The sequence below is a fragment of the Hylobates moloch genome, unplaced genomic scaffold (genome assembly GCF_009828535.3).
Source record: "Hylobates moloch isolate HMO894 unplaced genomic scaffold, HMol_V3 SCAFFOLD_21, whole genome shotgun sequence".
Lineage (NCBI taxonomy): Eukaryota > Metazoa > Chordata > Mammalia > Primates > Hylobatidae > Hylobates > Hylobates moloch.
The window spans coordinates 41,228,675-41,244,324 of NW_026652296.1; the positions used below are offsets into that span (position 1 = coordinate 41,228,675).

The 15,650-nt window shown below is 40.3% G+C and overlaps 1 protein-coding gene across 1 annotated transcript in view; it reads right to left on the reverse strand.

Moving 5' to 3' along the window:
• The window catches only part of CFAP61 (cilia and flagella associated protein 61), a 310,458-nt gene that overhangs the window by 290,881 nt on the left and 3,927 nt on the right, over nucleotides 1–15,650 (reverse strand). Inside the window, exons 2-3 of the mRNA XM_032142470.2 lie at nucleotides 15,317–15,467; nucleotides 638–788 (exon numbers count right to left, since the gene is read on the reverse strand). Of these exons, the coding sequence (XP_031998361.1) occupies nucleotides 638–788; nucleotides 15,317–15,459 (294 nt within the window). The 5' untranslated portion in view covers nucleotides 15,460–15,467. The remainder of the gene's footprint in view (nucleotides 1–637; nucleotides 789–15,316; nucleotides 15,468–15,650) is intronic.

The following is a 15,650-nucleotide window of genomic DNA, read 5'->3' on the forward strand; positions in this document are numbered from 1 at the left end:
GCCAGGGTGCTGCCCAGAGTTGCAGCCTCTGGCACTCCACAAAAACTGGGGCCTGTCTCTGGCCTGGCTCTGGCAGGTTGCATGCAGGGAAAGCTCAGACTTGGCATCAGGTACCCAGGCCAGACTCCTGGAAACCACTAACCCAGCTTCTGCTGGCCGACAAGTTGTCATGTGTCGGCAGCTAGAAGACATCAAATAAGCCAAGGTCCATGAGGGCACTTTGAAAATTATAGAATGTGACAGAAGTCTGAGGCTCTGCTGTCATGATTACAAGGGCAAGTGTGTAGATGGCAGGTGCTCTCCTAACATATCAATGACCGTGGACATTGACGCCTGGAGAACAACGTGCGACCTGGAAGCACACGTTTGCCACTTCCACTAATTGCTCCCCCGCCCTCATTAGTGGAGCATGATCCGGGCCTTGCCAGCGGCTAGCCAACTTGGCTACTCCCTGCCCTTTCCTATCCCCCCTGGCACTACTCTCAGCCCTCTTTTCCTCCCTACCAGTTCCCTTCACTTTTAACTGTCATGATATCATATACTGCTCAGTCCAAAAGTTGGAAAGACATAATTACAAACACAGGACTTCCCCTCAAGATTCAGGGTGTTCTAACAAGCATTGTATGTGACTTCTTACTGTGCATGGGATGTCACCATCGAGCTCCCGGAACACTGACACCCAGTCATCCTGCTTGGCAACATTCCAGTTGGGGTAGTCCAGGAAGGTGGCCTGGGCCATGATCTCCTCCTTGTCATTGCAGAGGGTAACAGCAAGGTTGGCCTTTTCTCTGCAGAAATGATTAAAATTGCAAACATGAATGAGATTACAAAAAGTGAGGTGAGGACATGTCATTTTTTTCCCTCTGGCTACTGGAGCTCAGCAGCCACTGCATGAGGTCTGATAATCTTTGGAAAAGGTGAGAATGATATTGCAGCCACTTTGGGATACATCGTTCAGGACAACGATGTGCTGTCAACTAAACTTGTATTCAAAATGACATTTCATTAGAAAGGTATTACATTTATGATATTGACTATCTACTATCTTTCCCTTGGAGACTGATGAGGAAGGTATTTGACTACACAGTTTTCCCTATCCTCTCCATGTTGCCAGTACCACTGCGTGTGGCCTAAGCATCTATGGTTAGGGTGGCCAAGTGTCTCTCTTTGCCCAGGACTGGGAGTGCCCAAGATATAGGACTTTCATGGCATAAAAAAAAAAATGAAAGTCCTGGGCAAACTAGGATGAATGGGTCAGCTATGCACAGCGGTAAAGCTAACAGTCTAGCTCCATCTCAGTTACCATTCTCAAGCAATTCCTCCAAACTGTGAGTTCATGTCCCTGGGCTTACTGATTCATTCATATGGAATCTGGGCATCTGGAATATCATCTGACCCAGCTGCAGAAATGGGGACTCTCAGGGGTCTTGCTTAGGCTAAGGTAACCCAGTGAGTTAATAAAGCGAAGAGAGGAGAAGCAGGCTTTCCAGTCTTATTCTGGTGGTTGTCTCAGAGAGACTATCTTGACAATCCCTCCCAACTGCTACCCTGTCTTGTGGCCCATCAAGGCAGCAAGACTTAAAGGCACTTAAAGGCAGCACATAGTTTACCACCCCAAGAACCATTTGTGCATAAATTTAAATGCATTTTTTACTTTCTTAGTGAAATGAAATCTACTGGCATCTTAAGTTGGAGGAAGAAATAGTTAAACATTCACTCAAAACACAAGGAAGGCAGCAGTTACCCATGTTCCTTCTTGAGGAGAACAGGAAGAAGCAAGCATGTAACTGGAGGAGGAGGCAGAGAGGAGATGACGGGAGGACAGAAAGTAACATGGGCTTTCCAGTTATGTTTTTATCACACAAAGAATACATTGTCAGTGCACACAAGAATGAGAAAATCTAAGCAAGAAGAGAAAAAATAAATAATTTGGACAAACAATTTTAATCCCACCTTCTATAGATAACCAACCACTGTCAACACTTTGGTTTCTGTCTCTCCAGACTTATCTTTTTATGAGGGTAACTATATGTTGAAATATACATTGTGTGTTTTTAAAACTGGAATCTGGCTGGGCACGGTGGCTCATACCTGTAATCCCCGCATCTTGGGAGGCCAAGGTGGACAGATTACATGAGGCCAGGAGTTTGAGACAGCCTGGCCAACATGGTGAAAACCCATCTCGACTAAAAATACAGAAATTAGCCAGGTGTGGTAGTACATGCCTGTAATCCCAGCTACTCGGGAGGCTGAGGCAGAGAATCGCTTGAACCCAGCAGGCAGAGGCTGCAGTAAGCCGAGATTGCACCACTGCACTCCAGCCTGGACGACAGAGCGAGAATCCATCTCAAAAAATAATAATAATAAATAATAATGAAATAAAAATGGAATCCCACAACCTATACTATTTGTAGCCTGCTTTTTCCCACTTGGCAGTGTATCCTTTCACAAGAGCAGTTCACCAAACAGCAGTCTCTCACACACATGCACTTCCTATACTTTTTTTCTTTAAATCAATTTACTTTGGGCTTAAAATTTTACTAGGAAATATATATCACTACCATAAATGGAAAACCAGTATCTCTTGGTATAAATAGAAGGTAAAGGCCGGGCGTGGTGGCTCATGCCTGTAATCCCAGCACTCTGGAAGGCCAAGGCAGGTGGATCACAAGGTCAAGAGTTCGAGACCATTCTGGCCAACATGGTGAAACCCCGTTTCTACTAAAAATACAAACATTAGCTGGGCGTGATGGCACACGCCTGTAGTTCCAGCTACTTGGGAGGCTGAGGCAGGAGAATGGCTTGAACCTGGGAGGTGGAGGTTGCAGCGAGCCGAGATCACACCACTGCACTGCAGCCTGGCAATAGAGCAAGTAGCAAGACTCCATCTCAAAAAAAAGAAAGAAAAAGAAAAAAAGAAGGTAACTATAAAAATAAAGATGTAACATTTCAAACAAAAAATTTTTCCTGCATGTAGCAAGTGAAATCCCCTTGGGTACCACCAGATGTACAGGCCTCTTTGGGAAACACTGTGCTGGGGACATCAATCTCAGTGCCTGCAGCCACTGTCCCTTCTCAGAAGAAGTCACAGCAGCCACATATGATCACACTCCTCAGCCACAGGGGAATGAAGCAGGGCTGCTCCTGGTCCAGGGGCCCCATACAAGCACTGGCTATCAAGGAAAGGAGGCAGTAGACTGTCCCGGGTTCCTAGAATACAGTATCCGCACAGGGCTCTTTAGCACAGGGATGCAGTCCCACAACTTCTCACTGAACCCTTCACTTCCGTCTACCTCTAAGTCATCTCCCTCCGGCTCTTGGTCTTCTGGGCTCCTCTGCCCCAGACTCCCAGAGTCATGACCTATAGTCTCAAGCTGAGAGTGCTCCCTCTAAACCAGATGAGAAAATGCACAAGACGCCGTACATGTCAGCTCTGACGATAGTGGTGACGGTAGGGAGGAGGAAGTGGGCAAGAATTTGGGACAGCGCAGCCACCATCCCCTCGGGGAAGCAAAGAACAATGTGTTCCTGGAATCCAATTCTAACTTAATGCATTTATCCATGGGAACCTCAGGATGGTGGTTGGGTCCTATAGTACAATTAGCACAATACTATATACCACATAGACATTAAAGATTCAGTATGCTTTTGTGGGTTGCCCTGGGAAGCCAGCCATGAATTACTTTGTTTCAATGGGAAAATGCACTACAGTTTACAAATAGCTGACTGTAAAAAGTAACTTTTGTAGCATTATCCTTTTATGTATATAATTTTCACTTCTTATTACCCCTTAGCCACTAGGTCCTCCATAGCACAGATAAAAATCACCATGGGAACAAAGGGAAAGAAGAGGAGGAAAAGGTAGAGGGAGAAGGTAGGTATATATATATATATACATATATATATATCATATATATAAAATATATATATAAAATATATATAATATAAATCTAGATATATAAATATATAATATATATAAAATATATATTATGTATATAAAATAATATAAGTACATATTATATATAAAATAATATAAGTATATTATATATATAAAATAATATAAATATGTATTATATATAAAATAATATAAATATGTATTATATATAAAATAATATAAATATATATAAAAAATAATATAATATGTTTTATATATAAAATAATAAAATATATAAAATAATATATAAAATAATATAATATTAAAAAAATAAATATATTTGTCACCCAGCCTGGAGTGCAGTGTCGTGATCGTGGCTCACTGCAACCTCCGCCTCCGGGGTTCAAGCGATTCTCCTGCCTCAGCCTCCCGAGTAGCTGTGACTACAGGTGCCTGCCACAACGTCCAGCTAATTTTTGTATTTTTAGTAGAGACAAGGTTTCAACATGTTGGCCAGGATGGTCTTGATCTCTTTTATTTTTTTATTTTTTGAGACGGAGTCTCGCTCTGTGGTCTCGATCTCTTGACCTCGTGATCCACCCGCCTCGGCCTCCCAAACTTCTGAGATTACAGGCGTGAGCCACCGTGCCCGGCTGAGAAAGCATATTTTTAAATGTTGGGTTTTAAACTGTTCTTTGTAATAAGCCAAATTCAAACTGAAGGAGCCCTATTAACACACACACACACACACACACACACACACACACACACACACGTATGTCACACAAGATGGAAATCAGAGCTCTTCTCATTAGAGCAATGCCTCATTTATTCAACTGCTTTAGGAAACTTTCCAAGTATAGGCAAAACTTATTTTCTTTTTTTAGAGTCAGATGTTATAAAATTTTTTATAATATTTCAATGTGGTATAATTTACATGCAGTGAAATGATTTTGTGGGTATCATTTAACTAATTTTAGAAAATAAATACACCTTTGTATCACATCCACCCCCTCCACACATAAGTCAATGTTTACATCATCACAAAAAGTTTCCTAATTTATCACCCAGTAAACAACCCATTAAAATAATGTGGACTTGCTACTATCAAATCATATTAGTTTTCCTGCTCTGGAACTTTATGTTTATTTTATTTTTTATTATACTTTAAGTTCTGGGATACATGTGCAGAACATATAGGTTTGTTACTTATACACGTGCCATTGTGGTTTGCTACACCCATCAACCCGTCACCTACATTAGGTATTTCTCCTAGTTATTCCTCCCCTAGACCCCACCCCGACAGGCCCTGGTGCGTGATGTTCCCCTCCCTGTGTCCATGTGTTCTCATTGTTCAACTCCCACTTATGAGTGAGAACATGCGGTGTTTGGTTTTTTGTTCCTGTGACAGTTTGCTGGGAATGATGGTTTCCAGTTTCATCTACGTCCCTGCAAAGGACATGAACTCATCCTTTTTTATGGCTACATAGTATTCCATGGTGTATATGTGCCATGTTTTCTTTATCCAGTCTATTATTGATGGACATTTGGGTTGGTTCCAAGTCTTTGCTATTGTGAATGGTGCTGCAATAGGCATACGTGTGCATGTGTCTTTATAGTAGAATGCCTTATAATCCTTCGGGTATATACCCAGTAATGGGATGGCTGGGTCAAATGGTATTTCTAGTTCTAGATCCTTGAGGAATCACCACATTGTCTTCCACAATGGTTGAACTACTTTACAGTACCACCAACAGTGTAAAAGTGTTCCTATTTCTCCACATCCTCTCCAGCATCTGTTGTTTCCTGACTTTTTAATGATCACCATTCTGACTGACATGAGATGGTATCTCATTGTGGTTTTGATTTGCATTTCTCTAATGACCAGCGATGATGAGCATTTTTTCATATGTCTGTTGGCTGCATAAATGTCTTCTTTTGAGAAGTGTCTGTCTGCCCACTTTTTGATGGGGTTGTTTTTTTCTTGTAAATTTGTTTAAGTTCTTTGTACAAAACTTATTTTCTTTATACTTGATGGAAATCTTAGAGAAACAGCACTCGCCTTTTCTGCGTGATTTAACAACACCATCACCCAGAAACCTCAGAGTTTCCTCACATCCATTGCTCACAAACTGCAGCCTGGGCACAGTTCTGTCCCCCCAATCGCCACTGTGCTATTTGCACTGGATGCAGGTGATTCTTTCAGCCCTTTCCCCACTCATCGGCCATGCCCAATCTGCTCATTTGCTCCCCTAAAATTTAGGTGGATTTTTAGGTGAGATCAGTTTTATTCATTCCTCTATTTCTGTAACTGAGCAGGCAGTTAATAAAACAAAACCAAACACACAGACCACAAAAGAACCACCTTATCTTTTTGTCAAAATGTCTATAAAATAAGTCATTAAGCCTTGCAGTTGACTTGGCCAGGGGACAGGAGTTGTCTAATATAAAAAATGAAACACTGTGCGGGCTTAGTAGCAGCTGTTTTGGAAGCTTCAGGACATCAATGAAAATTTAAATTTGCTTTTACTTCTGAAAATACGCTCGCTTCTAAGATAGGTTGCAACCTTTTCAGTTATAAAGATTCCATTTTAACTTTTTTTTTTTTTTTTTTAATGTTTGGGGTCTGAGGAAGGGGAAGGCTGGAATTACTGAGATAGGAAAAGTGTGGGAAGAGTGGATTAAATGCAGGTGAAGATCATGCTAGGTTCCAAGTGCCTACTAGGTATCCAAGGGTTGGCATTCACCAGGAAGCTGGATAAATGAACTTGGAATCCAGAAGGTTCTGTCATCGACGTCAGATGTTTTTCACATTTATATCATAAATTCACCCAGAATTAATTTTTAAAAGTTTTCTACTACATGAGGTTGGTTATTATTTTCTTTCCCATGTGAATAACAAACTCTCCCAGCACCATTTATTGAGTGGCACATCCTTTCCCCACAAAGCCATCATCAAATTTTCATATAGATCTGTTTCTGGGATCTCTCTCCTGGTCCATCTGTCTTTTGTCAATTCCCTGCAAATTACCACACTGCCCTGATTACTATACCTACAATGAACCTTTAGTTGGCAAGACTCTCCACCTTATTTTTCTTTCTTCAGATTACCCTGAACCTTTGCTTTCCCACACAAATTTAGACTCATTAAGCTTGACAAAAAATCTTGTTAGGATTTTGATGGGGGTGGAGAAAAACTAATTTTATGATTTGAATCTTCCTGTCCAAAATGTGGTCTACCTCTTGGGAAATACCGTAGTCCCCCCACTTCTCCGTGGTTTCATGGCCCACCGTTTCATAGTTAATTGCAGTCAATGGCAGTTAGAAAATACTGAATGGAAAATTCCAGAAATAAACAATCTATAAATTTATAATTGCATGCCATTCTGAGTAGCAAGATGAAATTACATGCCACTCCAGCCCATCCTGCCCAGGAATTGTCCAGCAGATCCACACTGTAGAGGCTGCAGCCCATGAGTCACTTAGTATTAGATCTGATAACTGCCGTCTGTTACCAGGTCGACTGTCACTGCATCACAATGCTTTGGTTCAAAGTGCAAGGGTAGTGATGCTGGTAATTCAGATATGCTAAAGAGAAGCCGTAAAAGGCTTCCTTTACACGAAAAGGTGAAAATTCTCAACTTACTGAGGAAAAAATAAATTGCATGCTGAGCGTGCTAAGATCTAAGGTAAGAAGAAATCTTTAATCGGTGAAATTGTGAAAATGGAAAAAGAAATTCGTGCTAGTTCTCCCGTTGCACCTCAAACTACAAAAGTTATTGTCACAGTGCATAGCAAATGCTTAGTTAAGATGGAAAAGCCACTACATTTGTGGGTGGAAGGCATGAACAAAAATGTGTTCTGACTGATAACAATTGGATGTGGTACTATCCTCGTTTCAGACATCCACTGGGGGTCTTGGAATATATTCCCCTCAGATAAGGGGAAGAGGTTACTGTATTTAGGCTTTCCTTAATGTCTTTCAATAGTTGACAATTTACCCCATAATGAGCTTGGAGTTATTTTGTCAGTTTTATACTAGGTACTTTATATTCTTTGGCATGGGTGTAAACAGAAAAATGTTTTCTGTTCATTGTTAGTATATAAAAATGCGATGGGCTTTTATTCAATGACTTCATAGCCAGCAATTTTAAGCTTCTTTATTCATTCTAATTCATATTCCTTCCAATTTGCTAAGTAGAGAATATATCACCTGTAAAAAATGACAATTTTGTTTCTTCCTTTCAAATCCTAGTATATGTTATTGCTTTTTCTTTCCCTTACTGCAACAGCTAGGATCTCATGACAACAGGCATCCTCATTTATTATACAGGGATTCTTTTAATATTTTATCATTACATATGGTGTTTGTTAAAGGTTTGTATACATATGAGAGTCATCTTATATTCTTATTTTGTTAAGAATTATTACTAAGAATATTGCATTTTATCAAATGATTTTGTCTTTGTTTACTGAGATTTTCTCCTTTGTTAATTTGATGAATTAGACTAATTTTCTAATATTAAACCAATCTTGAATACCATGATCAGTTAATCATAATCATATCTTTTTAGTTCATTATTAGATTCCTTTCCTATTTTTTTAGAATTTTTACATCCATGTTCGTGAGCAACGCATGAATGTTAATTTCATTTCTCTATGTGAGATTGGCCATTAACTTTCCTTTCTTGTACTGTCTTTGTCTTATTTTGATATCAACATTATGCTAGCCTCATAAAGTGAGCTGAAAAGTATTCTCTGTCTTTCTGCTTCCAAGAACTTGTATTTATTTGGGACATACCCAATCCCTGAATGTTTGGTAGGACTGCTTGTAAAGGCAGTTGTGCCTACCATTTTATTGGTGGGAGGATTTAAAACTAACAATTCAATTTAATGGGTTTCTATCATTTCTTAAGTTGATTTTAAGAAACTTCTCTGGGACCCCATATTTTCAAATTGATTGGCATGCAGTTTTTTTTATACAGGTCCCCAATCCCTTTAAATCCATAAAGCCCTAAAAACTGGAAACAGCAAAATTGGACTTGAAGTGACATTAGGTTACTCTACAGTCTTGATCCCATATATAAAATACTCTTACATTTTTACCACAGATCCTAACGTGTGTAATTATGGGAAATCTCTCCAGCCCTTGTGGGTGGAATTCAATAATATTTCATCAATGGATGAAACTAATTTTTAAAATTCTGCTTTCTGAAACACAACTAGTCACAAGGGATTCAGTTAAAGGATTGTGGATCTATAATACCCTTTAACTACTTGCTTAACCTCAGCAACATCTGTAGTTATTATGTCCTTTTCACATTACTTTGAAAGTTGTTCTTGTTTTCCTGATAAATCTTGTCTGAAGTCTTTTCTTTAGGCTTTTTAAAGAACGAACTTTGGGCTTTGTTTATCCTCTACCAGATGTTTGTTTCCTGTTTCATTAATATGCACTCTTATCCTTTATTTCCTGTTTTCCTTGAGTTGATTCAACTGTTCTTGTTCTAACTTAGAGGTAAACTCTGAACTTTATTTCAGGCCTTTCTTCTCTTCTGTTATAAGCATTTAAGGTTATAAGTTCCCTCTAAGAACTGCTATTTTATTCATCTATTTCTGCATAACAGATTATCCCAAATTTAGTGGCTACCCTGTTTTATTTGCTCATGATTCTATGGGTGAGAAATTCAGACAGGGTACAGTAGGGGTATCTGCTGGGGCAAGAACCTCCAAGATGTTTTTTTTCCCTCATGTGTCTTGTGCTTCAGTGAGGGTGGCCCAAAGGGGCTGGGGTATGCCGGGAAGGCTGGAGGCTGGGCTCCTCAATTCTCCTCCATGCAGGCACACACTTCTCTCTTATATATGGCCTCTCTGGGTGGTATGTCCAGTAGAGTAGCCGGACTTTTTACATGGTAGTGCAAGGCTCCCAAGATCACAAAACTGAAAGCTTCCAGCAAAGGCTCGAACTAGGGTGAGGCCAGAGGGACCCAGGTTCAAAAATGGAAGGAGGTGCTCACTCTCAGGTTCATGCAGGGGCCCTAGCTGGGAGTGAGTACCCAGGATGCCCCGCGTGCCTCCCCTGGGCCAGCCCTGCTGCCAGGCCATCTTAACACTTGGGCCTGGGACCAGGACAGCCCCACTTCCATTACATTCTATCAGAGGAGTCACAGGCTCAACAAAGATAGAAAACGTGGGGACTACAGCAGGGAGAATGACACAAAAAGGCACGAGGAACACAGGGAGGTGGGAGAGTCTCCAGTGCTCTACCTGTTCTACTGATTGTCACTTTTATCTATTTTAGAACTGTTGTTAGAAGCATATAAGTTTAAAGCTGTCATAGCTCTCTCAAGAACAGTTTTATCATTATATAGTGACCCTCTTTATCTGTAGGGAGCTTTTTGTCCTGAACTATACACTGCTGTTGATATAGCAATACTAGCCCTTTTTTTGGATGAGATTTTGGGTGGCATATCTTTTTTCCTGATACTTTTGGCTTTAAATATTTCTGCGACTTTATATATTAGTTATGTCTCATAAATAGAATATGACTGTTTTGTTTTGTTTTCAGCCAATCTGCCCACCTTAATCTTTTAATGGAAGAATTTTGTCCAGATGCATTTATTATGATTGCCGATATAGTAAAATTTATTTTCTTATTCTGTGATTTTAATACATTCTATGCTTTTTGTTTCTTTTTTCTTCCTCCTGTCTTATCCTCTTTTAGATTCAGGGTTCATTTTAAGTTTCTCACTCCATTTTTCCCTCTATAGATCAGAAGTTATCATCTCTACACCTGTTCTTTTAATGATGATCTTAACCATGTTAATATATATTCCTAACAGTGTTTATTGTCTGTTCCAGTTATCAACTGATGTGTAATAAACCATCCCAAACCTTAGTGGCTTTAAGTAACAATTATTATCTCTCATGGTTCTGCGGGCTGCCTGGGTTGAACTAAGCAGTTTTTGCACGGTATCTCAGGCTATCAAATGGCAGCAGTGGCTAAAGCCACTTGAAGACTCAGTGTCTAAGACGGCTTACTCGCATGGTTGGCAGCTGGTGGCAGTTGCTAGCGGGGTGCTCAGCAGAGGCTGTAAAATGAAGCACCCACAGGGAGATATGTGACTGGAGCTTTCATCAGTGTGGCATTGGCTTCTGAGAAGGAGCACTTCCGGAAACCCAGTGCAAGTTGCAAGACTTCTTATGACTTAGACTTGAAGTCAAATAGAGTCTCACTTCGGCTGCTTTCCATTGGTTGCATAGGGCGAGCCATGATTATCTGTGAGAACAGACTATACAAAGGCGTAAGTGACAGGATGTGTGGCTCATGGGAGCCGGGGGAGCCTGTTTGCATACCACTTACTACGCCCTCCATCTTGAATAAAACCTGAAGGATTCTTTCATTCTAATCATGCTCCTCCCAATTTATATACTGTTTTTGTCCTGAATCTTAGTTTTAACGTATGGTTTATACCTCACAAATCAATCATTATCAATGTTATTGTTTTATGCAAGTCATACTTTTTCTTAGACTTACCTACATATTTGCCATATTTTTGTTGACATTCCTTCTTGTGTTTTGAGCTTTCTAGCTGAGGTATTCTCTGTTCCTCCAAGAGCATATTCTGAGGAATTTCCTCCATTCAGAGTTTATTCGCAAATGACTTAGGTTTTTGTTTGTCAGAAAATGCATTTATTTTCTCCCAGCTCCCCTAGGAATTGTTTCACTGGGTGAAACAATGTCACAATTCTAAATTGATGTTATTTTTCTCTCCACTATTGAAGATATTCTACTATCTTCTGACTACTATTGTGGCTCCTAAGAAATCTGTTAGTTTAATCTTTAGTTTTTTTCAGGTAACTTGGCTTTTTTTTTTCTCTGTTATTTTTCAGATCTTTTAAACTGTAGTGTTTTGCTGTTTCATTATGATGTGTTCAGTTGTGGGTTTCTCTGTGAATTTATCCCCTTTGGGATCCACTGAGTTTTCCAAATGTAAGAAGTGGTGCTTTCCAACAATTCTGAAAAACTCTCAGCCATTCTATCTTCAAATATTCACCCTTTGCCTTCCTATTATCTTCTTCTAAAAGTCTAACTAGACTAGGTCTCATCCTTCATTCACATTTTTTCTCTCTCTTTTTGTTGAGCTCTGGGTAATTTACTGGTATTGATCCTCTAGCTCATTACTTCTGTCTTCGACTGTGTCTATCAAGGATGTTTAATTCATCTACAGAGCTTTTAATTTCAATTATATTTTAAGTTCTAGATGGTCTATTTCACTTTTGTTTAAACATGGTTTTTCATTTTTATAATTTTTTATTTTTTATTTTATTTTATTTTTTAGATGGAGACTCACTGTGTCGCCCAGGCTGGAGTGCAGTGGTGCGACCTCGGCTCACTGCAACCTCTGCCTCCCAGGCTCAAGCGATTCTCCTGCCTCAGCCTCCTGAGTAGCTGGGACTACAGGTGTGTGCCACCACTCCTGGCTAATTTTTTGTGTTTTTAGTAGATATGGGGTTTTGCCATATAGGCCAGGTTGGTCTGAAACTCCTGACCTCGGGTGATCTGCCCATCAGCATCCCAGATTTTTTTAGTCTTTAGTCCTTTTTTTTTTTTTTTTTTTTTTTGATACAGTCTCTCTGTCACCAGGCTGGAGTGTGCAGTGGCGCAATCTCGGCTCACTGCAACCTCCGCCTCCTGGGTTAAAGCGATTTTCCTGTCTCAGCCTCCCGAGTAGTGGGACTACAGGTGTGCGCTACCACATTCAGTTAATTTTTGTATTTTTAGTAGAGATGGGGTTTCACCTGTTGGCCAGGATGGTCTCAATCTCTTGACCTCGTGATCCTCCTGCCTTGGCCTCCCAAAGTGCTGGGATTACAGGCATGAGCCACTGTGTCTGGCCTTCTTTAATCATCTTTTTAAACCTACCTTTTTTATTTTAGACATAGTAAACATAGTTATTTTATATTCATTGTTTAATTTCATATCTGAAGTCTTTGGGAGTTGACTATCCTATAAAATTTCTCTTGTTGATTCTAATGGTACGTTTCCTTGTGTGTTTATGATTTTTGACTGTGAGCTCATATTCCTTGCAACTTTATCTGGGGTTATTATTTGGAGTCTGAGCTGAAGCTGCATCCCTTCACACTTGATTTGCATTTACATCAGCCAGTGTCCTGGACACGCTACTGGCCTGTGACTATTTTTAATTAAATTCTTTACTTCAAAATTTTTTGGAGCACACAAATAATTAACATGGATCTCAAATCAGTGTGTGCTTATGAGTTCTCAGAAGAGACTTTATCCCCCTCTATTCCATGCTAAGGCTGAGTGAGTCTTCACTGTCCATTTTTATTTAGTGGGTTTATATCTTGTTCATCCCTACAATGAACATCCCAATTTTATACAAAGGGGTAACATGCTTTCCTCCTTAGGTGGAGGGAGTAGTTATCTTCCGTTATTTGCAAAACTGTCAAAACAGAAATACGAAGCTGCTATTAACAGAATGTAGCAAAAATCCTCAAGGACAAAGCTAGCATTGGTTCCTGTTTATCTAATGAAGTTTCTGATTTCAATTTGATAATGTTCCCTAATGTTCCCTACACAGTCCTTAGCTTTTGTATCAATATTTTAGTTGTTTCTATCCAATGGACATCTTTAAGGTACTGAGTCCACCATAATGCCAAAAAATAAAATCATTTCATTGGTATATCTATTTTTTAAGCATTTTATAACTACTGCCCTACTGCCCTCTAGTAAAATTGTGCCAATTTATATTACATTCATCGGGGGGGTAATTAGAAACTACAAATTTTAATGTCTTAGGCTGGCCTTAGCTTAAACATTTCAATTGTATTTGATATGAAGCTTTATGAAATCCAAAATACTAGGATATTTAATATTTTCAATAAAAATAATGCGGAACAGGGTCGAGCGTGGTAGCTCACACCTGTAATCCAAAGACTTTGGGAGGCCAAGGCAGGCAGATCACTTGAGGCCAGGAGTTTGAGACCAGCCTGGCCAACATGATGAAACCTAGTCTCTACTAAAAAACAAACAAACAAAAACAGCTAGGCATGGTGGCATGCACCTGTAGTCCCAGCTACTCTGGAGGCTGAGGCAGAAGAATCTCTTGAACCCAGGAGGCGGAGTTTGTAGTGAGCTGAGATCGCACCACTGCACCCCAGATCTAGGCAACAGAGCAAACCTCTGTCTCAAAAATAAATAAATTAATTAAATAATGAAGAACAGATTCAAGGGTATTTATATCCTGGCACCCACAGAAGGTCTATAAACAAACAAAACAGAGAGAAAAAAGATCTTTTAAGAAACAAATCTATGCATAAAGTTCAGAAGAACATTTTAACAGCAGCGGCTGTGAACAAATCCAGGTTTCCAACTTACTGTTTGACCCTGCACCAGCCAGCCTCCCATTCTCATCTGTGAGATGGACATTATAGTGGCCACCTCAGACAAGTGTCAGAACAATTAAATAACATAATGTTGGCATAGCACAGAGCCTGACATAAACTAATTTCTCAAAATCTGGCAGCTAATATTATTAACTTGTTTTGGTGACTCCACTAGTGAGTGAGGCAGCTGAGATTTGAACCAAGTTTGCTTGAATCCAAAGCCCATGAGAAACCTTTTTGATTTGCATGTTGTTATAGGAAATAGGGATTTGTTGTTCCCAGAGAGATTTCTTGCTACGTATTTTTTCACTGTGCAGTGAGCTACCCATTTTCTCACAATAAGCCCCATAAAGACAAAAAGGTAGGATCCTTTTCTGGCACGTCATAAAATTGATGAACCTTCTTTTTTTTTTTTTTTTTTTGAGACGGAGTCTCGCTCTGTCGCCCAGGTTGGAGTGCAGTGGCACAATCTCGGCTCACTGCAAGCTCCGCCTCCCGGGTTCACGCCATTCTCCTGCCTCAGCCTCTCCAAGTAGCTGGGACTACAGGCGCCCGCCACCACGCCTGGCTAATTTTTTTGTATTTTTTAGTAGAGACGGGGTTTCACCGTGGTCTCGATCTCCTGACCTCGTGATCCGCCCGCCTCGGCCTCCCAAAGTGCTGGGATTACAAGCGTGAGCCACCGCGCCCGGCCGAACCTTCTTTTTTTTTAATTGAGACAGGGGCCCGCTCTGTCATCCAGGCTGGAGTGCAGTGGTGTATCTTGGCTCACTGCAGCCTCTGCCTCCTGTGTTCAAGCGATTCTCATGCCTCAGCCTCCCGAGCAGCTGGGATTACAGGCATGCACCACCACGCCCAGATAATTATTGTATTTTTAGTAGAGATGAGGTTTTGCCATGTTGGCCAGGCTGGTCTTGAACTCCTGGCCTCAAGTGATCCGCCTGCCTTGGCCTCTCAAAGTGCTGGGATTACAGGTGTGAGCCACTGTACCCAACCAAAATTGATGAACATTCTTGAACTTAGTTATGTACTTACAGAAGATAGATGATATTTAGCTTCCCAAACAGCTTGCAGGTAAATTTTCTAATAAGGCTTTTGATACAATAAATATCCTGTGATTCTGTTCTTCGGCAATGAACAACTTCTACCTTTCCTCTTGGAGAAGTGAGTACTGACATTTTTTATCCTGTCCCCAAAAGAGAGAAAAAAGTCCACTATTAATCTGATATGACAAGCCAGTTTGGTTATAATACGCACAAAACTGAACATTAATTCAATTTCCATATGGTCAGAGTGAACATGGTATGAGAATACTGGTGTGACACGTTTTCCCCTGGGTGTAGTTTGTGACGACTGTCACTGCAAACCA